The sequence below is a fragment of the Anolis carolinensis genome, chromosome 2, assembly GCF_035594765.1.
Source record: "Anolis carolinensis isolate JA03-04 chromosome 2, rAnoCar3.1.pri, whole genome shotgun sequence".
NCBI classification, from domain to species: domain Eukaryota; kingdom Metazoa; phylum Chordata; class Lepidosauria; order Squamata; family Dactyloidae; genus Anolis; species Anolis carolinensis.
In genome coordinates, this window is record NC_085842.1 from 80,215,305 (window position 1) to 80,240,292 (window position 24,988).

At 38.2% G+C, this 24,988-nt stretch overlaps 1 protein-coding gene across 3 annotated transcripts in view; it reads left to right on the forward strand.

The window, feature by feature from the left end:
• dnah1 (dynein axonemal heavy chain 1) overlaps window positions 1–24,988 on the forward strand; it is a 205,563-nt gene that overhangs the window by 109,531 nt on the left and 71,044 nt on the right. For all 3 annotated transcript variants that reach the window (XM_062970059.1, XM_062970057.1, XM_062970058.1), the window contains exons 39-47: window positions 6,524–6,643; window positions 6,826–6,984; window positions 7,733–7,837; window positions 12,786–12,926; window positions 13,576–13,736; window positions 15,264–15,421; window positions 15,568–15,741; window positions 19,609–19,647; window positions 23,314–23,492. In XM_062970059.1, the coding sequence (XP_062826129.1) occupies window positions 6,524–6,643; window positions 6,826–6,984; window positions 7,733–7,837; window positions 12,786–12,926; window positions 13,576–13,736; window positions 15,264–15,421; window positions 15,568–15,741; window positions 19,609–19,647; window positions 23,314–23,492 (1,236 nt within the window). The remainder of the gene's footprint in view (window positions 1–6,523; window positions 6,644–6,825; window positions 6,985–7,732; window positions 7,838–12,785; window positions 12,927–13,575; window positions 13,737–15,263; window positions 15,422–15,567; window positions 15,742–19,608; window positions 19,648–23,313; window positions 23,493–24,988) is intronic.

Genomic DNA, 24,988 nt, shown 5'->3' on the forward strand with positions numbered 1-24,988 from the left:
TGAAATTTGCTACTATGAAGCCACATTGGTAAAACACACACATGCACAATTGTCTTTTAAACCAAAGTGCAGATACTTTGTTTTTGAAGGGAAATCCTACTTTTGGGAGGCTTCCAGGAATGCAGCCTGGTTACTGAGGTTTTAAAGGGGATATAGCCTCCTCTTCCTCCCCCTTCTTTTTCTTAGGAGGGCATAAGGATTTCAAGAATGTTCATGGAATACCTATATAGTTTATGAAATTTGTGTTCCCCACATTAATTCTGTGGTGTTGTCACAAATGTATATGTAGCTCTGAGCCTTGCTATATAGGGAGGAGGGAGCGAGCTTGTTTTCTGCTGCCCTGCAGACTAGGACACGGAACAATGGCTTCAAACTACAGGAAAGGAGATTCCACCTGAACATCAGGAAGAACTTCCTCACTGTGAGAGCTGTTTGGCAGTGGAACTCTCTCCCCCAGGCTGTGGTGGAGGCTCCTTCTTTGGAGGCTTTTAAGCAGAGGCTGGATGGCCATCTGTCGGGATGCTTTGAATGCGATTTCCTGCTTCTTGGCAGGGGGTTGGACTGGATGGCCCATGAGGTCTCTTCCAACTCTACTATTCTATGATTCTATGATTCTATGATTCTATATCATAGTGATCATGAAACAATTACTTTAATCCCTGAGCCATATTTTAATACATCAACTATGTTACCAGATTATGGCCCATGTTTGTCCTGTTTTGTCTTTCAAGAACAGCCGTAAGACACTGTGGTAAGTAAATGAAAACTGCTTTACTTCAGCAAAACATAAAGTACAGTATACTCAGTGTAATAATGTAAAAGAAAACCAGGAAGTCTTACTTCAGGCAAAGAAACAGGCATAAATCCAGATGCAGACTTGGAGCAGGCACACAGAGAGTGAAGGCATTAGAGTCAGTTTGTTACCAGCAAGAGCTGGCTGCACCTGCTTCAGCTTTTATAGCCCTGGGTCCCCACACAGCTGCTAGGGCAATTCCTAATTACTCAGCTGTATTTCTGGCAGTTAATCTAGCTGAACGACGTTTCTGCTCTGTTTCCTTTCGCCTCTCCTGGAATGAGAGTACTAGCAAAGTCTCCTCCTCAGACTCCAACTCACCCTCAGATTCATGAACACTTTCCTGCTCCCCTTCCTCTTCTGAAGAAGAGGAATCACTGACATGTTGTGCTGAAGTACTGTGTTTGAGGACTCCAGTATAACTTTATTTTTTATAAGTGTAGATGAAGGTAGATTGCTGGTGTGAACTGGATCGTGCGTGCGTGTGTGCATTCTCATGAGTTTCCCCCTCATGCCAGCTGAACAAGGCAGGAGTCCAAAGTTCTTTTCTGTTGAAAACGTTAGTTCCACTGCCTCTAAAATCAGTTTACAAAATCCTGTCTGGCCAGCTTGTCAAGGTTTTCTCTCTATGTCAAACATTTCTACATTCCAAATTTCTCAAATCACATAACTAGATATCAAAATTTAGAAATGGCATCAACCTGAAAGAAAAGCTATAAATACAATTCCCAAATGGGAAGTTATGTGTCTGCTGTCATAGAAAGCAGGAGGTGAACAGATGAAGAGCCAGTCCCGAAATCTGCTATTTTGACTGTATCACGTCGTGTCTCAGAAAGGGAAACAGATAAAAATAAAACTGATCAACTAATTGCTTCACAGAGAGTCTCTGATAAAAAAACAGGATCAAAATTGAATCAAGAAACATATTTCTTTAAGTGACAAGCTGGTAACACAGGAAAAACAACACTGAAATGAATAAAAGAATGGAGAAAAGTGGTAAGACCCAAGGAAAGTGCGGAGAAACTGCTTAGGGAGAGTAAAAGAGACAGTCAACTGACTTAGCATCTCCTAATTCACTAACTCCCTTAGTGAATTAGAAGAGATGCCATGTTGGGGTCATTTAAACAGTTAAAACAGCTACAAAATTACCAGTGGCTGTTCAAGCCAAAAAGGCAGAAAAGAGGTGAAATGATGACACATAAACCCCTGGGCAATCATGGAACAACTATTCAATTGGATAGAGGGAGTCCTCCAACAAGGCCACATTTCCACCCTTCAAATGCACAAATGGAGTTCCTTTTTTACTTAAAACTGATAGTGGTAAACACTCTGCTGGTAATTCCCATAGGTACAGAGAGACAGTGACAGAGGCAGAAACACTTGCAGACACAGCAGGAACAGCCATTGCAAAGACTTGCCGTGGGAAAAACAGCAAAACAATCTCAACTTAATGTACATTAGTCATAGAAACCAGGCATGGCAGGAATAGAAAAAATAATTAAAGAGATAGTAAATACTATAGAAAATAAGAGAAAGACTTCAAGCTGATATAGATTTCCCAACAGACAGGTTTTTAAGGTCCACAGATGAACAAAATACATCTGTGTTACACACTAATATAAACACTAATTTAAAAAGTAAATTCAATCAAAGGAATTTTAATGAAATGAATATAAACTTAATGAATTTAATGAATTTTGAACAAGTTTTCACAGCAGGGAGAAGCAGACTATTTAGTGAGTTCAACACATTTACTTAGTTTAGATACACAAACGCTGTCAGTGGATTTAGGAAATCATCAGGATCAATTCAGCTCTCCTCAAAATAAGCAAACATTAGAGCAAGATAATAGTGAAAAGGATGACAATGATAGAAATGTCTGACTAAGGTCAAATATTTATCTAACTCTAAAAACAACTTAAATACAAGAAAACATTCTTAAACCTTTATGAAGGAAAATTTAGATGATATATGAATGAACAGTGAAAACATTTCAGGTGCAGAAATGTACACAAAGAAATTTTGACAGATTATTTGAGATTCAGAATTTTTAAAATTTCCTAAAGAAAGTACTTACAACAACTTAAAGAATAAGCCAAAAAAAAAAAAGAGTCAGGATGATAATGTGCCTTCAAATATAAATTTCAGTTATATTATCAAAATGTCTAGGGGTTTAAGGAGTCCACCACCCCGTTGAATTACCAAATCTTTAAAAGATCTCATATATCTAGAATAGGAGAAAGTTTTAAATATTGAAAGATTTTTGGGCTTATTGAATTCGTATCAGTGTTTCTGGTGGATGTTCCAATATTAGGTTTGATTTTGCAATCTAGGGCCCCTGAGGAAGGTGGCGTGACTTTGAAAGAACCAGGGGAAAGCAGGGTAGATTCAGCATTCGGAAAGTCACATAAGGCAGCTGCTCTAGCTATCAGGTCTTCTGTTGCTATTTCAATGTTTTCAAAGAGCAGCAGTGCTGAAGGTTTACTGGCACATGCATTGCATCACTTTTTGAATCAGATTTCATATGTGACAATGTTGGGAGGTGGATCAGAAATCTATAGCTACTTTAGCAAATAGTCCATTTAGTTTTAATATATTTTTTATTGTTATTATTGAGAAAATTACAATTATATAAACATATTCTATACATTTCCCCCTCTTTTATTTACATTCACCCCTGTGCTCCCCTTCCCCAGAGCCATCTCTTCTTCTGTAGTCCCACCAAAAGTTCAATTCTTCATTTGGAGGTAAATTCCCATCTTCTTTTTCCAATAATTTTTCTAGAAATTTTCTCCAAATACTTTCAAAATCATTTTTTTTCAATAATCCCTTCTTTACTCTTAAATTTGTTGTTAGCTTGTCATTCAGTGCCATTCGCCAAACTTCTTTATACCATTCATTAATTTGTATTTTCATTTCTCCTTTCCAATATTTTGCAATTAATAATCTAGCTGCTGTTAATAGCATGTCTATTAAATTTTTTTCCCTCTTATCTTTCTCATCCTCTTTTTTTAATTAAAAGTAATATTTCCACTGGATTCCTTCTAATTTTTATATTCATAATATTTTCTATTTCCCTTATGACCAATTCCGCAAATAGTCCATTTAGAGGAAGCCTTTTATTTGGAGAAAAGGTCGGGAAAAATCTTAGTTGAGAAAAAGCTTGGTAGTACATTTTGCTGGTGAGAATAAGCTTTAAAAAACATTCAGACTCAGGCAAGAAAATTCAACATCTTTTACATACCTTGGCTATAGAGGAGGTAGATCTGGAATGCATTCAATTTTCTTTAGGGTACCTGAGCACAGTGAATCTTACAGGCTTATGCTAGATTTAAAGAACTTAAATGGATTTGTGGGGTTCAGTGTTTCAAGATGGAAACTTTACAAACTATCTTGGAAATTTTACATTATGGCCTCAGTTGTTCTTCAGAAAGCCTACTTAACACATTCAGATTAAATGGTTTTCAGGAAATACCTATAGTTTAATTATTGCAAAGAGCATTATCAGATCAGAATGCTTCCTTTTGGCCTGTCTTCTTCATCCAGAGTCATCACGAAATTGCAAGTGATATCAATAGCAAATTTAAGCCAGAAAGGGATTTAGTTATTCCCATATCTAACTGAAGGCATGGTGAAGGGACAATGTCAAAGTGAATTTAGAGAAGAAATCAAAAAGTTTACAGGAACATGGATAAACATGAAGAAAAGCCAATTGGAATACTTGGGAGCTCAAAAAAATACAAAATATGATATGTGTATCTCTCCAAAAGGGGAATCACAAAATAAGCAAGAAAATAAAGAAATTATGCAACTGAGCGCTATGGACTTAATGCATTTAGCATAAATCAAATGTTTGCTAATATCTATAACCCCTAGCACACACCCCTCCCCGCTACAAACCTGTCAATATCTGCTTGAGATAGTGCCTGGAGGGACTCTTAAGGTTTTGTGTCTCATAGACTTAGCATGGGGATTTGGTTAACCAGTTAAAATTCATGAGTAAACCAGGGGTTTTTTATAACCTGAAAAATTTGGGGGGGGGGGGTTGAACCCCTAAAACCACTCCCTCGCTACAGGCCTGAGCACAGGTATTCTGACATAGTAGCAAATACCATTCTCACATCAAGTAGGCAACCCATAAATAGGACTTCCATAACCTGGAAGTCTTTCAGGAAGTGTGGTGTAGAAAAGATTATTTCCACTGATCAGTTTCAAATAAGAAATATTTTGGACTGTCTTCAGGATGACACGGGAAAAGATCTCAAATAAAATATTTAAAAAGTGGTTATGTCAATAATTTTGACACTTGAAGGTCAAGGCTGTTTCCAAACATTCTCATGTAAATTTTTAGAACGGAATTGTGTACTTTGAAAAACCCTCCTCTGGTTTTCAGGTTCCCATCATGGAATTTGAATTTAATATTAAATGCACTGATAAAATCTCCTTTTGAGCTGCTGCATAAGACATCTCTGAGGACTTCATTACTAGAAATAGCATCTCAGTAGCAATTGTTTCAGCAAGAATACTGTCTGAGGAGGCTTCTCTATCAATCCATCTTTGTGCAGATTTGTGGAGGACAAAATAACATTGGTTTTAGATCATTCTGAAAAGTCTATATATGAAAGGTTTGAATGTAAACTTGCCAACCTTTTGACTAAAAGTAAACCCATTAGTTGGAGGAAGTGGCATTCCTTAGATTATAGGATTAGGTCAAATATAGAAACCCTGTGTTTCCTTTCATCCTAACACTATGGGAAACAAAGCTTCAGAATTATGTTGAGAAATTGGATTAAAGCTTGCTTTTTCTTATGACTGCTCAAGGTGCAGAGGCAAGAATGTGTGGCTCCTTCAACTAGATCCATGGGCATTACAGGAGCCTTTCAAGTGATTGCTTTTTTTTTTTTTTGGAAGATAGCAAATTGCAAGGAAAATTCCACCTTCATAAGGAATTGCAAGTTAGACAAATATAACGTTACTCAGGTGGCATTTGGAAGAACTGTACTACCAGCAGCAATCAGTGATAGTGCATATGGATATGGGTCTATCTCATGTGTGGATTGCTCAGATATCCCTCCAGAGAATGAGAAGTTGGTGCTCACTATGAATGATAATTCTTGGGGGACTGTATGAGCAATCCACTCCCACTCCCACTCAGGGAATTAAACAAAATAATTCCAACCTACTTTGAGTAATATATCTAATAAAGCTTCTGTGACATGGTTTTATATCTAAGCAGCTGTGAGAGAATAGAGTTAATGTTTTCAACAGAAAAAATAGGACACTGTCTTGCTTAGCTGTCACAAGTGAAAAATGCATATGTGTAGATTGCTCATGCAGTTATCCAAGAATGATAATTCATATTTAACTCTTTTCTCCTGGGCCAGAGCCCCAGAATATTAAAGGTCCTGATAATTTTTGGAGAGATGCATAGATCTAAACAAATAATCTCTATCCTCTTAAGTTAATATCAAAATTGGGACATTTCTCTTGAGAGCTCACAAGCGGTATGCTACTTTACTGTAGTTGTGTCACATCAAAATCAGGAACAGCCAGTCAGCTACCGGTTTTCCTTTTTTAAAAAATCTGTTAACAGCAAGTCTTTGCATCTCTTGATGTCTATTCGCTGTACGCTTTGAAACTGCAACAATTTTAGAACAAGATGCTTTTAAAAATCCAGTTTTGTAAATAAATCTGGAAACAGTTACATTTCAATCTCTCTAATTCTTTCAGGAATCTATCAGATTTGTCCGGAGTTCTGTGAAAGAGACCATTGCTTCCACAAATTCTAACCTGACAAGAAGTCTTCTCAAACTACTGGATTGTTTCTTTAAACCTTTCATTCCAGTTGAGGTAGGATTGTTGCCCTGTTGGTGTTCAAGAGAGTTAAACTGCAATGGGTAATAGGGTTAAAAAAAAAACACCCCAGTGGCATCATTTTTAATATGGATAGCAAAATGGGTAGCAAATGATTTCATGTCTTGCTTAATTATTATCTGGGACTATTAAACTTGCACTGTCACTTCAATCTTCAGGGGATGAAAAAAATTCCTCCAGAAAAGACCGCCCGTATTGGTGAACTAATTGAATCCTGGTTCATATTTGCCTTGATATGGAGTGTGGGTGCAACTGGGGATACCCAAAGCCGTGTGTTATTCAGCACATGGTTAAGGACAAAGATGTCAGAAGAGAAGGCAAGTTGGAGTAAAAGTATCATCTATTCCTAATAGCAACTACAGAATTCTTCCATTGCCAGATCATGTGTTGGTGAAGTTGTTATTGAACACATAATATTATTACATTACTTTTGCAGTATCATTTTGCAGTATATGAGAAAATGTACAATTATTTTATAACTGGATGAAATCATTATGAGATTGCCACATTACTAACTTCATATTTTATTTATTTATTTATTTACAGTATTTATATTCTGCCCTTCTCACCCTGAAGGGGACTCAGGGCAGATCACAATGTACATATATATATGGCAAACATTCAATGCCATTAGACGAACAACACACAGACAGACAGGCTCAGAAGCTATTTAACTTCCCATCTTCTGGCTTTGTGAGGGTATGCTCGATTCTGGCCACAGGAGGAGCTGCTACTTCATCATCTACTGTGATGATGAGTCCTTTTTGATGGAGTACTTCCTCATCCGGTGTTGTAAATCAGTTAAATTAGTCTCCCCGCATAAGCGGTCCCTAAATTTTCCTACTTGACAGATGCAACTGTCTTTCAGGTTGCTTAGGTCAACGACGAGCAGGGCTATTTTTTTTAATAGTCAGGTGCTCACTCCGACACGGGCTGGCCTCGAACTCATGACCTCTTGGTCATAGTGATTTATTGCAGCTGGCTACTAACCAGCCTGCGCCACAGCCCAGCCTCTTTCAAAATGAATCTAGCTCCAGTTTTCACCATCTGTTTTCTTCTTCACAGATTAAAATACTATTTCCAGAAGAGGGGTTGGTCTATGACTATAAACTGAATGATACCGGAATTAGCAATGCTGAAGATGATGAAGATGAAGATGTTATTAAAAAGGTAAATGAGATTTCAGTAGAAAGATTCAATTAATACCTCTGCACACATGTTGAAAGACCAACAGAGGGGGAACATGCAGAATATATTTATGTCTTTTGAGATGGGGATTTGTTGCTCCATACTGCAAGGATTAGAACTGTGTCACAGAAATACACACAAAAATCTTCCCATTTGATATTTTTCAATGATAGGGTATACGCATCTTCTTTGCTCAGATGTATGTATTAAGTATGGAAGTTAACAAATGCATCATCTTTCTGGGGGAGAAATGTTATCTAGAAAACCAACAGATTTCTTATTATGTCTAAGGCCCCTTCTGTACTACTATACTGCTATATAATCCAGTTCAAAGCAGATAATCTGGATTTTAAATGGCAGTGTAGAAGGGGCCTTAGTTACACCATTTGGAGAGGAGAAAGAGAAAGGAGGAAAGGTTAGGAAATCACATAAAATTCATTACTTGCTGTCCTTCTGAACAAAGGTTCTTCCAAGTAGCTGCTGCTGTTCCTATTTTTATTTTGGTAATATATTCTCATTATTTGTGCTCTCTGATCATCTGAAGGGAGAAAAAACCTATTTTTTGTAAATGACACATATTTACAAATCAGTGCCACCCACACGGTCCTTTGCATGAGGTATGTTTGCTCCAAGACATAGGACTGTACATTATTCTCACTTATTCTTCCAGTATCCAACAGAGTTAAATTTTCTGGAAATATCTGCATTATTGAGAATCTGCCCAATTGTGTATCAGTTGTTACTATAATATTGATCATAATAATCACATACCATCTTTTCTGCAGCAATCAGTATTTTGTGATCAGTAGAATATTAATCAAGATTCTGCTGTTTCTACAAGTATGGTTAACTCTTACATTGTGTGAAAAACCCCAAATGAGCCAATAAAATTATCTTCTTTGCCGATTTTCCCCCATTCCATTCAAAAAGATCTTCCCCTACAGAACTTCCCTACAACTGTAAAATTAGGAGAGTTAACTTTGCAATGCTAGTGTGGCAAATATATAAGTGACACATTTCTGTAAGTTTAGCAGGGATATATACTTGTAATATTATATTCCCCTATAAAGTTGTATTAAGTGACACAGGTGACCATCAAATAGAGAGGTCCTAAGACAGGCCAGTCTTCAATCGGCAGACATATCCGTTTGCAGGTTACATTCGCATTAAAGTCTAAATTAATAAAATACTGCCATTTCGGAAAGAAAACATTTTCATGCTGAATGTTATATGACTATTATCAGCAAATGTTTGGTTCACATTTTTATTTTACAACAGTTTAACATAGAAAATGCTTCTCTTCCATCAGAAAAAGACTTTTGCACTTTAAAGATGAATACATTTACTCTGACATCCATTTATGGTCTAGAAAAGAGGTAGAAACAGTGAGCTATTGCAACAGGGTCAATTGGCCATACTGGGAGGGGAGCAATATGCCATGCCGTGCCAGTCACTCCCAGAGTTTTCAGGGTTTTTTCCCCTCTTGATCCTCCGCACCATCCCAGAATGCTCGCTCTGGGGCGGAGAGAGAGAGAAGGGCAGTTTTGCTATAGGCATTGTCCTTTTTCAAGCCGACTCATTTTTTGGAAAAAAAAAAGGTTTGGACAGCTAAAGTTTCTGGAGGGAATGTCTTAAAACAGCCTCCAGGGGTTAAATGCTCCTAGACTTTCATCAGCCTTGAACTAGAGTCTGCATCTGAAGAAGAATCTAGGTTTGTCATACAAAACTGAGATGCAATATACAATACATAAGTTAGAAAATAAAAATGAGTATAAACATTTAATAAAAATTGAAATCTGTATATTCATTTCTACATTCACTTTGGTCATTTTACGGTATTTTATTGTTTGTTGCTGTAATCTTTTGCTATTGTGATATTGTGTTAACATACTTTGGAATTCTGTATAGATGTGTAAGCATCGTTGTTATTGTGTTACATTGAGTTTTGGCTTGATTCCATCTCATTCCCCACTTACTGGGCAGCAGCCACTGCAGTCAACAAGGATCTTTTCCCCTGTTGCTTGGGAAGCAACTGGATGCTTCTTCATCCCCTTCTGTGAACAATTTCCAGGCAACAGGCAGAAAAAGTTCCTGTTACAATTCTCCCTTGTGTTGGAGATCACTTGCATGCAGGGAGGGGATCATCAGCCAGCTGCTTCCCAAATGACAGGAAAACAGATTTTCATTGATTGCAGCTGCTGCTGCCTGTTAAGTGAGAACTGAGACTTTTGTTATCCCTACACATACCCTCAACTAGGGGCTACATAGGAACCATGAATATATAAAAGTAACATGTGTGTAACCCCAGGTTATACATTCATAACTACCATTCAGGATCATGGTCAGTATCTTTTAATCTATAGGTATCACTTTATTACATGGTTGGGTTCATTTATATTTCCTGATTAAATTTACTTTTTACTGCAATTCTGTGTGACAATCCAGTGGTTTTCTTTTGAAATATCACTTCCTGAGCATTTTTCAAATGGACTTCAATCCATCAAAGCTTGTGAAATAATAAATATATTAATGTCACAGAATGCTTTGTTACTTTTAACCCAACAGACTAACTTGGTTATCCCTCTGGATAACAGAATATGGGATTCTACAGTTGTTACCAGCTAAGTACTAATAATACAGTATTTGAGTTTTCAAAAGAATTGAAACTCAGAATATTTATATCAGAACAAAATTGTTTAATCAGGGCAATCATCTTTTTATGCTTTAATAAACCAAATTTCTTCTTTAGCTCTCTGCCTGAACTAACCTTAATCTAGTGTCAGGAATGTGATATCCTGTCACATGAGCTGCAAAGACAGCATACCAATAGGGGATAGCCATAATGACATTAGCAATTTAATTAAAAATAAGTGAAATGTGCACATAGAGATCTTAGCTGTCAAATGGCACATTATTAGGAGGTTAAAAATGTAGCCATATTCATATTTGCTGTCTTTAAAGGACTTCTGTGGAACAACATGGTATGTCGGTTAAGATGACTTATGTACCAGAAATTTTCAGTCAGTCAAATTGATTTTGGTAGAAAATTATTTCACCATCTTTTCTCATACTTGCCTGTTGAATCTCAGCTCTGCCAAGAGCACACATTGGGCAATGAAGCATCTCTCACACCTTTTCTCTCTCTACCAATAGAGTCTGATGTACCTTACAAGATAGTTGTAAGGGGTCACTAAGAGTATTCTGAGCACTTTGAACAAGCCCTACATACAGAGCTGCATGAGTTCTTGTGAGCTAACTCCTTGGAGTGCATCAAGTTTTGCTTTTTGTTGTAACATATACCCATTTGTTCTATTCTTTCTTGGAGGGGAATGTTTGTGGTGATTTCTTGTATGTGCACAAGGTGTTTTTAAAACTGAGACATAGCATCCTGCAGTGACCCTATAATTTGAAAAGAAAACTTCCCCTAGTTTTTTTTTTCAATAAAACATTTCTTAGAAGTATAATGATATAATACAAAAGAAAGGTTTTTTAAAGGGAGGGAGAGAGGAAGGTGGGGGAGAGAAAGGAGAATAAAAATCTTTTGCTCCATGTATCTCAGAATTAAAAACAAACCCCCTCAATTGTGAGAATAAAATCTTGCATCTGGTGCTAAGAAAATAGTCCAGATGAAGACAAAGGTTATTTGATTTTAAAAAAAAACTACAACAACAGATACTGCAACTTCCCAATATGTTTGTCGTATCTCAAGGAGCCCATCATAAAACCTTTAGGGCAGGGATGGGAATCAGACCTCCACATGGTCAAATACCAACTGCCAGCATTCCTAACCATGGACTATGTTGGATAGAATGGATGAGACTTAAAGTCCAGTAACATCTGGAGCACTGCATAATTCTTACCCTTGTTTGAAATTATTACTTACTGTATGCATGGTAAGATATTGCTGTTTCAACTCCTGAGAAAATGTGATACATTCACAATAAAAGTATTGCCTTAATAAACATTATTTGAATATTTTACAACATATAAGTATGCAAATACACAAACACATATAGTGTAGTTTGAAGAAAAAATTATCCTGGTCTTTCCAAACACATGCAGTAAAACAAAGATAGCTAACTTAGCTGGAGGTACTTTGAGGAGCTGTTAGAGAAGAAAAATAACATAAAAACAAAAGGCTTAAACCTGGTCACAGTTAATAAATTCACCTTAAGTGCTCATAAAAACTACATAGGTGATCTTGTTCAAGCTAGCAAAGGAGTTTACAGGGAAACAGATAACCTTTTTCCATTTCAAAAAGCTTTGCCTCCATTCAACTAAAGTCAGTCAAGAACACTCACCTTTTAAAGGCATCATGATTAACATGTTCCATTTGTTTCTAAGCGCTGTACCCAACTGTTTCCCCCCAGTTTCCTGTCCCATTTACAGAAGAAAATTGAAAGGAGGATTGTTTGGTAATTTAGGAAGTGGGGCATACAGTAGAACTATTTTAGCAGAAGTCGTTCTCCCCTTTTCTCTTTTTAAATGCTTGGTGATGGTGGTGGAATAGAGCCCCTGGCATAGAGCTCTGGCTGCTGTTTCTCTTTCAAATAGTTCTTGTCGGAACATTTTTGAAGCAAAAAGAAATAAGGAAACTGCTGCCACTTCAACAAAATACTTAAGACAGAGGTGAAACCTTATTAGCTCGCTACAAGAAAAATCTAAATATTTCTCAGATTAGACTATTTATTAGATGAGATCTCTAGTTTTGAGATACAGGAGGCATCATCAGGATCATAGTTTCATTGGACTAAGTTATGAGTGATTTTGACACAGTGAAGGCCTGCTATTTTATTGACGTTAATGTAAGAAAGCCATTATAAGTATTCTCGAGGCAGTAGACATTGATTATTTGATTATTTGCAAACATCTGAAAAAAACCTACAGAACATTTTAAGCTTTTATGTGTCAAATTCTCTTTGCCGTTTAGGTTTGCTGGGAGAACTGGATGGATTCTGCAACAGAATTTACCATGGTCCCTGACACCAGCTTTTGTGACATTATTGTTCCTACAATGAACACTGTCCAGATGGCACACCTGTTGGAGATGTTACTTACCAACCACAAACCGGTATGTTTCCTGAATTTCAAACAGGGCTAATCTTGCACAGTAGCAATCAGAGCCGGTCCAACAATGAGGCGAATTAAGCCGTCGCTTCGGGCGCAAAACATGCGGGGGCGCAGTCGAGACTGCTTTTTCTGTTGATTTGTTGTAAAACATGATGTTTTGGTGCTTAATTTGTAAAATCTTAATGTAATTTGATGTTTAATAGGCTTTTCTTTAATCCCTCCTTATTATCCAACATTTTCATTTATCCAACACTTTTATTTTTTAGTGATTGGTTTGGGGGGGGGGCGCCAAAATTCTGTTTGCCTACACTTGAAAAATACCTAGGGCCGGCTCTGGTAGCAATGGAAGCATTCTGTTCTCATTCAGGCAAGCAACAGCCAGAAGACTGACTACTCAGTAGGATTTTCTTGCATCTGTCTGTTTTTTCAGCTGTTGTTGATTTCCATTTGAAACACAAACTTCTTGTTCAGTTTGCTTCACTAGTTATCAAAGACACCTGAAAGATCCCATTTGAAAAGCCCCATAGTGATTAGGTTGGCCCAATCACAGTGGGCTCTCAGAAATCCTCCTGGTTGACAAATGAGGTATGAATGTGTGATTACAGTTTGTGCTTTCTCCCAGTGATAACAGCTCACTTTTCCAAATGTAGGTCCTCTGTATTGGCCCCACAGGAACTGGGAAGACACTCACAATAGCAGACAAGCTTCTGAAGAACTTGCCACTTGAATACATCAGCCACTTTCTCATGTTCTCTGCTCGAACCTCGGCTAATCAGACTCAAGATCTCATTGACAGCAAGCTGGATAAAAGGCAAAGCTCTCTATGTTGCTAAATTTAATATTTTGGCCTAGTATTTTGTTCATAGCTAATATATTAATGTTTAGCATTTTTAACTGCCTGTTTAAAAATCTCTGAAAATATTAAGAATAAAATATTAAGGGACAATTATAGTTGTTTGCCCATCCTGAAAATAATAACAGGGACACCTGGCTGGGTAGTACCTTTCTAAAATGAATGAATCCAGAGCATATTAGATAATTGCTCAATGAATGATTCAATTCAGTTGTCCCTGAATACATTGGATATTTTGACATTTGTTGTTGTCTGTCTTCAAGTTGTTTCTGACTTATGGTAGGTTTATCATGGGGTTTTATTGACAAGATTTGTTCAGAGGGAGTCTGCCTTTGCCATCCCTCAAGGCTGAGAGTATGCTCAGAATCACCCAGTGGGTTTCCATGACTGAGCAGGCAAACCCTTGGACTCTAGAGTTGTAGTTGAATGCTCAAGCCACTACACCATACTAGTTCTCATAAAAAGTCACAAATCCAAAGCCTAAATATTAATGCAGTTATTGTATCATTCATAGAACCACACCTTGAGCCTGGTAGTTCTGTTTATACTGATTGAGATTTTTGACAAAACTACTATTTAACATCTTAGCCTTCAACATTATTTTTCTATTGAACTATTGTAGAAAGCTCATATGAAATATATTTGACCATGTCATTCAGATAGCTGCTGCATTCCCTAGCTTCTCTCAATTTATACTGAAGAGCACTTTCTCCATGTGAGATATTAAAGTGTTTCCATAATTGTTAATGGGTTATGCACAGTTTACTTAGCAAGCAACACAATCACTGAATTCATTTTTGTTCATAATTATAATTACTGAATCCATTAGATACCTGTATTTCTGAAGACAGAATTTGCTCTGTAACATTAATTTATCAAAGTTTCCTCAAGCATTTCACCTTTATTTTGGCACCAAATTAAGACATGGCTTTTTATTAAAGTGTTGAGGGTCTAAACATTTTTATTCAGCATATTCATGTGCAGAATTTTAACTGTTTTGACTTGGTATATTATTTAATATGTGTTTAGACTTTCTACTTATTTAAGATTTTTTTTTGTACTCTGAACTGAAAGCTTCCCATAAAGGGAGAGGTATAAATATTTTAAATAAATAAATGTTTCTTTACTGTACCAGAAGTTGGTAAAAAGTTGAAGTGGCTATTTGACTGGCCCAGAATAGTTAACAAGGCAGCCTGGTAATTCTGGCTAGGGATTCTGGGAACTATAGTCCAATAAACTAACTCTGTGTCTTACCATGAAATAGGTGGGCCTTCCTTCCTTCCTTCCTTCCTTCCTTCCTTCCTTCCTTCCTTCCTTCCTTCCTTCCTTCCTTCCTTCCTTCTCATAAGCTATAAAACACTTGACTAAAATGTGGGGATCAACATGTAGCCTAAGGAGTAGACCACATTTGTAATGTTCTAAAAATCTTGACTAAAGCACAACTGTTCCTGTCTTTAATTGTTACCTTTCTCTGGATACATACAGGCGCAAGGGAGTCTTTGGTCCTCCGCTTGGAAGATACTTTATATTTTTTATTGACGACCTCAACATGCCAGCCCTAGAGACGTATGGTGCCCAGCCACCCATTGAGCTTCTTCGTCAATGGATGGATCATGATGGCTGGTATGACAGGAAACAAATTGGTATGTCATATGTTCTTTAATTCTGTACATTAAACGGTTTCTTTCTGAGGCATAAGTGACTTTGAAAAGCATTGCCTCTGGTGCAGATATATCCCCTGTGCTTGATATCTTTGGAAATCTTTTATTATCTCAAATATTTTTTTCAGGTACCTTCAAGAAATTGGTAGATATTAATTTTGTTGGTGCCATGGGACCACCTGGTGGAGGAAGAAATGCCATCACTTCACGCCTCACCCGCCATTTCAACTACCTCTCATTCACTGAGATGGAGGATAGCAGCAAGAAGAAGATATTCTCCACTATTCTTGGCAGTTGGATGGGTGGGTTATATGAGTGCAGATTCTTTCCTTCCTTCCTTCCTTCCTTCCTTCCTTCCTTCCTTCCTTCCTTCTTTCCATGTTTCATGAGCTATAGAACCAATAAACTCCAGTTTGATAATACGTGAGAGATGTTTGAAGGAGAGAAATATTAGAAGTTTATGAGAATGTTGTTTATTCCCCTATGTATTATTCCAACTGATTTCCTATTTTTAGGATTCACAGATATCAGGAATTATGTAGGATGGAAACTGTTTGTAACTGCCGATACTGTGTCAATGGTTCAGTGTAATATATCTTTCTTTGCTAAGTAGAATTAGTTGAATTAATTGATTTGCCTGGGGTCTATACAGTTTGTACCATTATCTTTATTTGGACCTTAAAGTCTTAATTTTGGGATAATCCATATCCCCAGGCTTGAAAGAAGATTTTGTTCTTGCAACATTTTCCTCAGAGTTCTGTGGCTTTTGAAAAGACAACAGGGATATTTATGTCTTGCCTGTTTTATTTCAATTTTTCAATAAAAAGGCAGAGTGGTTTCAAATATTCCCTGCTCTGAGTCTGAACAGGGGCAACCTCAAGTCATTTGTATTACTCTTAAGATTGATACAAACCAATATTGTAAAATATATTTTATGGTGATTAATGAATATAGCAAATGTTTTATGGTATAGCAAATTCACACTTACCTTTCCACTCATAGGAAGCCAGATTTCACTCACAGTATATGGTGAGTTGGATTCCCCCAAACAGTGTACCCTATATAGACTGCTAACTAGTTCTTCTATCTAGGTCATGGTCTTCCTTCACTACAGCTCCCTAAATGTATCTTAAATCTTCCTTTTGGTGTAACAGAAAAATCAGTGCAATTGCATGAATTTATTCCTGTGGAACTCTAGAGAGCTGTGCTCCCCCAATGCAGATACACCCTTGTGAAAGGGTCCAGCATTATCCATTCTGGCAGTTGTCTTCCTCCCTTCACTCCCCTCTCCCTCCTTCCAATTACTCCATATTTGTCTCGGTCCTTGCATTGATTCAGCATCCTTGGATCTTGCTGATGTTTTAAAGGAACAGCTTCTTTCTAACTCCAGGGAGGGACCCTCCACTGTCTCCCCCCTTACAACCCTAGAAAAAGTTTTAGCTCCTTTTCATCACTCTTTCAGACTCTTTCAGACAATGTTTAGTGTATTGTTTGCAGACATTGAATTTTTGCCTATTTATTGTAAGCCACCTTGGGTGAGAAAGGTGGGGTAAAAGTGCTGTAAATAAATAAATAGTCAGCCTCACCTACAAAAAATGGAGAAAGACATGGTTCTCCACACCAAGAGACAAAAACAAAAATTCGACAAATGCCATAAGCAACAGCCAAAACCAGAACTGGATAAATCACGGACCATCATCAACCTGATTGACAGACAACTCACTGAAGACCAAGTATCCATTCTAGCAAAAGGAGGAAATTTTGCAGTCACCACCACCAGGATCCCAGTAGAAAACATAATTGCCAATGTTGAATCAGCAATTTACTGGCTCCCTGAGGAAGAAGCAAAGGAGGTAAGAATGGAAACAGCAAGGATCCTGAGAAATGCAAAACTTCCCCCCAGCAACATAACGAGAAAAGAAAGACAGGCCATCAAAGATCTCAACTCAGATCCAGAAATCATCATTCTCCCAGCTGACAAGGGAAATGCCACAGTAATCATGGAAATAGAACAATACAAAGAAAAAATCAGACAACATCTAGATCCCACAATTTACAAAAAACAAACAAGACCCTACTAACAAAATCACCAGAAAAACGAACACTCTAATCACAGCTACAAACCCACATTGGCTCACTGCACACTATATCAAGGACTCAACACTCTTCATAGAAAAGATCAGCAACCTCAATCTAAGCACCAAGGACATCCTGATCAGCTTCGATGTGGTGTCCCTATTTACCAAGGTCCCGGTAGCTGACACCCTCACACTAATCAAACAAAACTTCCCAGAAGACATCACATCCCTGTTTCACCATTGCCTCACCACTAGCTACTTTCAGTGGGACACTGGATTCTATGAACAGAAGGATGGAGTGGCCATGGGGAGCCCTCTCAGCCCAGTAGTAGCAAATTTCTATATGGAATACTTTGAAAAACAGGCCCTAGAAACAGCACCAAAAAAAAAGCCAACTGTTTGGTTCAGATACGTAGATGACAGCTTCACAATTTGGAGCCATGGAGAGGAAGAACTCAGCAAGTTCCTGGACCATCTTAACAGTATCCACCCAAACATCCAATTCACCATGGAAAAAGAAAAGGAATGAAAACTGCCATTTCTAGATGTTCTGGTCATCCGCAAACCCAATCAACAATTGGGCCACACAGTTTACAGAAAACCTACACACAGAGATAGATACCTTCATAAAAACTCCAACCATCACCCAAGTCAAAAAAGGAGCACAATCAAAGCCCTGACAGACCGTGCACAAAGAATCTGCGAACCTCACCTCCTCCAAGGTGAACTAAACCACCTAAACTGGGCTCTACAGGCCAATGGATACTCCACCACAGATATCAGAAGAGCTGCAAGGCCAAGAACAAGCCATGAGAGTCAAGACAAAGATCCACCCAGAGGAAAGGTGTTCTTACTATACATCAAGGGAACCACTGACAGCATAGGGAAGCTGATGAAGAAGCACAACCTACAAACTATCTACAGACCCACAAAGAAAATCCAACAAATGCTACGGTCAGTGAAGGACAAGAGGGATCCTCTCTCCTCTGCAGGCGTCCCATGCAGCTGTGGACAAGTATACATAGGGACCACCAAATGCAGCGCCCAAACAAGAGTCAAAGAACATGAAAGGCACTGCAGACTAATTCAACCAGAGAAATCAGCCATAGCAGAGCACTTGATGAACCAGCCTGGACACAGGATATTATTTGAGAACACAGAAATGCTGGACCACTCCAACAACTATCATGTCAGACTACACAGAGAAGCCATTGAAATCCACAAGCATGTGAACAACTTCAACAGAAAGGAAGAAACCATGAAAATGAACAAAATCTGGCTACCAGTATTAAAAAACTCTAAAATCAAAACAATAGATGGGAACCAACACTCTGAGGGCAGAGGACAGCTAATGACTGAACAAAGGATGCCCCCAGGCAAGAGGCAAAACCTTTCCAATGCTTATTAGGGTGATTAACTGAAACATTAATGCTGGCTTCCCAGTGACAAAGGACTCTTGCCACACCCTGGACTCTCCACAGATATATATTATTTCCTTTCCTTACTTAGTTTATCCATACCTCACAACCTCTGAGGAAGCCTGCCATAGATGTGGGCGAAACGTCAGGAGAGAATACTTCTGGAACATGGCCACACAGCCCGAAAGACATACAACAACCCAAATAAATAAATTTCATGAGCCTCAAAGCTGCAAAACCCTCTAAGAAAAAGAAGTAGTGATGGACATAAGCCTTTAGGAGTGCTCTGCTGCATCTCAGAAAGGGCTCCCTGCCTTAGTATCTGTCTTAGATCTTTCTCCAAGCCCAAAAAATCTCCTTCATTTTTAAATACCAAAGAAAAACAAAACACAGCCAGTGTGTGCTTTTCATGCATGATAATACTGTCCATCATTTCCCTGTCCATTGCTGGTACATAATAAGGTTCCCATTGAACTCATCCTGTCCTTGTGTTGAGAAAGTTCTCCACCCTATTTTTGGTAGTAAAAATATGTTGTAGTATTTTGTTATAGATTCCATATTTTACTACTATAATGTAAAAAAACTCGTGTTTGTGTTTGCAGTATATATGTGTGTGTATGTGTCTGTGTGTATACGGATTGGAGTGATCAATATTTCCTTCTTCATATTTTAGCTGGACACCTAGGAGAAATATGTTACAGAGATCCAGTCCGTAAGTAATTTCAGCACGTCTATCTTCTGTGTAAAGATTCTGCTTTGATGGGTGGGGAGTGTCATTTACGAAAACAAGATGGATTTTGATCAAATACCTCTATCACTTCTTAGGAACATGTTATTTCCCAGTCACAAAAAATAAAGCTATGGATGCCAGGTTTAACATCCACGTGGTAACTCTGTATGCTGCATCAGTGTTTCGTAAGAACATATACTGTATTTGAACTCACATGTAGTTTCATATGGGGGGTGCATTTATTTTAGTGCCTCCAAATGCTTTGATTGTGCTTTTCCTGCATTGTAGTAGATTGGAATAGATGGCCCATGTGATCTCTGCCAACTCTATTATTCTATTATTCTTTGTATGTTGTGCCTGATGTAGGTGTCACTCACTGTTCACGGTAAAAAAAAAATGCTAGTGCAGTACAAGTGTCCAGATCACCAATGAAGTACAGAACTGCTCTATGGAAACTATGACAATGAATAACTTAGAATCATAGAGTTGGAAGAGACCACAAGGGCCATTCAGTCCAAAGCCCCTAATGGAGGAATACTCAATGAAAGCACTCCTGACCAATGGCTATACAGCAGTTTAAAACACTTCAGAAAAGGAGACTTTGAGGCAGCTTATTCCACTGTTAAACAACATTTACTGCCAGGAAGTTCTTAACATTTAGGTGGCATCTCTTTCTCTATAATTTAATTCATTGCAGAGCCGGCCCTAGGTATTTTTCAAGTGTAGGCGAACAGAATTTTGGTGCCCCCCCCCCCAAACCAATTACTGATAAATAAAAGCATTGGATAAGCGAAAATGTTTGATAATAAGGAGGGATTAAGGAAAAGCCTATTAAATATCAAATTACATTAAGATTTTACAAATTAAGCACTAAAACATGTTTTACAACAAATCAACAGAAAAAAGCAGTTCAATACCTCGCGGAGGCAGGCCGCAGGAGACAGGAGTTGCCTCGATGGCGCCCCCAACAAGATGGCGCCACAGGCAACTGCCTAGTTGGCCTGGTGGTTGAACCGCCTCTGATTCATTGCTTTGTGTCATAGTCTCTGAAGCAGCAGAAAACAAGTTTTCTTCTTTCTATGTTGATGAGTGACCTCATCTGATAATTCTAATAGTCTCTAACATCAGTAAGCAAAGGGATCTTATAGCACGTTAGAGAATGCAATAACCAAGTATATGTCTTGTAGACTCGGTTTGCTTCCTCAGATGCATGTCATCTAATTATATAAGTTTATACACTTTGTATATTTTTCCCAAAATAATTGAAACAGGTTATAAGTAGAGTCCTTCACTAACACATTTAAAATCTATGAAAAAACTCTCTTCCATTATTTCCTAATGATCATAATTTTTTGGGCAGAAACATTAATAAAGTACGTGATTCTTTGTAGGTGGATACTAAAAAAAATCCCATTTTACTATTTTTTCTGTAATCAAGGCAGCAGGCAGCACTCCAATGACAAAAGAATTAACAAGCTAATAGAGCAATCTAGAATAACATAAACCTTGGGGCAAAAAAGCCAGCAGTAGTTCAAAACCAATTTAAAAATCAACTTGTTCTGCGAAATACGTAACAAAACAGAACTTTCTCCACTGCTCATCTGGAATGGTTAGCAAAGAAACTAGACAGATCTCTCCAGGGGTCTATTGCATGTTATTTGTGCCATAATCAAAATGCCAGATTTCTCCTGCCTCTCTACAACACCTCTGAAAGCACAAAAAGACACAAAGTAGGAGTTCAAATGGGTTCCCAGAGAGCCTATTTTTATGCCATCAAAACCAGTATCTTGAATTTATCCTGGAAACAAATGTGTTAATCAGTGGAGGTGGTGAAATACAAGAATGATACAATCCAGTTTGCTCTCACTAGCAGTTACATTCTGGACAAATGCATGAAGTAAAACTAGAATGACCAGATAAAACTGCATATTTGTTGGGAAATTCTAGTATTCTCTCTCCCCTATTCTTGCTGTTGGAGCCACAAGGATTTTACATCCTTCTCTTTATTTCTGTCATCTAAAGTTTCACATTTGCTGCTTCTATCTACCCTTTGAAATTTGTGGTCCTAAATGCCTTGCCTCTCTTCTGAACTCTCTCTCTTTCTGTTCCTTTTCTAATCTTCAGCCATATTTTGTTCCTCTGTCAAAAGATGGTGAATTAAGAATGAAGACCTAATCTTTTCATTAGTTAGTTATGATGAAGGTTCTTCATACTTATGTAAATGCAAAGCCATTAGTAATCTTTTTAGTATATAATAGTGTTGTGCTTTTGTATGGAATTGCTGTTCATTTTGTGTAGTTTCATCCGTTCCATCTCATTTTCGAATTTGTTCCCGCTAATGAAAATGGGGTGTTTATACGAACATAATTTTCGTCTGGCTTACGAATAAACTGAAAATTTTCAAACCATTGGCTGCAATGGGAGGGCCTCTGAGGCTCACCCGCCCTCCACTTGGTTTTTGGGCTAGAGGGGTGAAAATCACCACACACTTGAGGGAATTTCGCCCCCTTTTAGCCCACCAAATTTTAAAACATTTGGGTCTTCCCCAGAGTACTATTGATATTATTAATAATATTATTAACACCCATTGGCACACATCAGCTGTCATGGGGAGGCACTCCTCTCTCAGACTCAGCTTAGGGTCCCAGAATAACTATTGTTATTAATATTAATATTAAGACCCATTGCACACATCAAATGTAATGAGGAGGTACTCCTCTCTCAGACTCAACTTAGGGTTCCAGAATAACTATTGTTATTAATATTATTATTAACACCCATTGGCACACATCAGCTGTCATGGGGAGGCACTCCTCTCTCAGACTCAGCTTAAGGTCCCAGAATAACTATTGTTATTAATATTAATATTATTAAGACCCATTGGTGCACATCATATGTAATGGGGAGGCACTCCTCTCTCAGGCTCAGCTTAGGGTCACAGAATAACTAATGTTATTAATATTAATATTAAGACCCATTGGTCCACATCAGATATCATGGGGCAGCAGATCTCTCTCAGACTCCGCTTAGGGTACCACAGTAACTATCGTTATTTATATTATTATTATTATTAACACCCATTGATACACATTAGCTGTAATGGGAAATTAGCCCTCTGTTAGTACCTCCTTATTGTTACGGGACCAAAATGAAAGGAAAACAAAAGCAAGCATGATGGCTGTGCAGCTTTCATTTTGGTGTCACCTCTCGTTTCCTACAAAAATGTCATTTGTTTTGTGTAGACGATCAGTCAAAATGAAACGATAGCATGAAGGAAAGGAAGTATATAACCTAAAACTGCCTGTCTTGCTTGTTTTTTGAATTAACAAGGGAACGAAGGAAAGCAACATGGGGAAATTGAGGCAACCATCCTCTGCTACTTTGCTAAACAAAAGCTAATTTCTAAAAGTTTTAGTTTTTATATTTTTCTATAAAAAGGCTACCATGGGAAAACAGAATTGCCAGCTATATTTAGCAACAACATAGACTATGGGTATATATAATATATTGCATTGATATATCTAGTTTTTCAAAAATTACTTTATTGTGTTTAAGGAGCCCTGTATTATTTTCATGTGTTTGCTATTTTTTTTTTCTGTCATGAAAAATCTCCATTACTGTGCTGATCAGCATCTTCTGGTTTTTCAGCTGGCTGCCCTGAGGTGAAGGATTTAAATGAACCTCTTGTAGATGCCACCATACGCGTGTACACGACCATCACATCCCAATTATTGCCAACTCCAGCAAAATCACATTATACATTTAATTTGAGGGATCTCTCCAAGGTTTTCCAGGGGATCCTCATGGCTGAACCTGCTAAGATTGAGGTGAGTGCAACCTACATACTCAAATGTATTTACTCAAATCTAATGTGCATCTCAATATTCAAGACCCTGACACCAAAAAAAGGATTTGCTATCAAATGTAATGCGCAGAAGAAAGAAACCCTTTTAGCCAATGTTACTGCTGCTAAAAATACCACTATGAAAGACAGAAATCACAATGAAGCCCATTTCAGTGGTTCAAGTTTTCAACGCCAGGTTGAGATCCCATGTTGGACACTTAAGAACCATTAGTAGAATCTGTCCAATTAATCCCCAAAGAAACTTTTAACATGAGGACTGGACAGAGAGAGGGAAAGAGAATAGAAAGAAGGTAAAAAAAAAAAAAGAAGGGGAGAAAGAAATCTTGAAAAAAGGGCAGAGAGAGGGGAAGAGAATAAAATGAAGGTACAGGAAAGGAAAGACAGAGAGAAGAGTGGAAGGGAGAGAGATAGAAGGAAAGGAACTCTGTGTTAGCAGAGCCAAGGCTGGCTCCACTGCGGAGGAGGCCCTGGGGAGTCCGGGCAAAGGAGGCCGCCTTCGCCTCCTCCTCCTTCTCCAGCAGCTTGTGAGGCAGCGGCCCAGGCAAGCCATGGAGGAAGATGTGAAGGCAGCCACTGTGACTTCAATGGCAAGCCATGGAGGAAGATGTGAAGGCAGCCACTGTGACTTCAATGGCCGTTTGCCTCTTCCTCCTTTCCTCCTATGGGCTGCTCAGCACTTTGCCAGCTCACCCCTTCACCAAGGTCACCAAAAGGGGCAAGCCGGCAAAGCGGTTGGCGAAAGGGCAAGCCTTTGCTCATGAGGCAGCAGGTCGCGTGCAGACCCAGCAGGCTGAGCGTGCACTCTGGCTCCAGAAAGGGAAGGGGAAGGAGCCGGAGCTGTGGCAGCAGCGGCACATGAGGGCTGCCTGGTTTGGCAAGAGGGAGGAGAGGGACGCTGGAAGGAGGGAGGCAGTTTAGGCACGATTCTAATGCACCATTGAATATAATGGGCACCCCAAGTTTGGCTAAGCAATTTAGCCAAAAAAGGTGCACATTAGAATTGTGTAAATACGGTAATATCTTCCGTGTGGAAGGCAGCCTGTTTCAACAGAAATTGTATACCCTTTCTAATAAATTGATTTTCTGTGTATTTTGTTCAAATGAAATAAAGAGTTCTGTTTTCATTTGGGAATTGTAACTGTGGTAGATCTGAAGCAAAATTGTAGACTAGTCCTTCCTTTAGTGAGAGCATCAAAATGTATGTATCTCTTGAGTAGTTTAACAACATCTGCGTATTCTGGAAAACATCACTATCTAGCACCAATATGTGAAGCCAAAAGATTTAATCATAGAACTATTCATCTTCATTTCTCCGCTTTTAAAAATTTGCGAGTTTATAAATATTGAGCTAAAATCCACATTTCATAGAATCATAGAGTTGAAAGAGACCACATGAGACATCTCATCCAGTCAATTGATAGTGATGACTAACAAGTTCTATTCTACTCTATGTAGGAA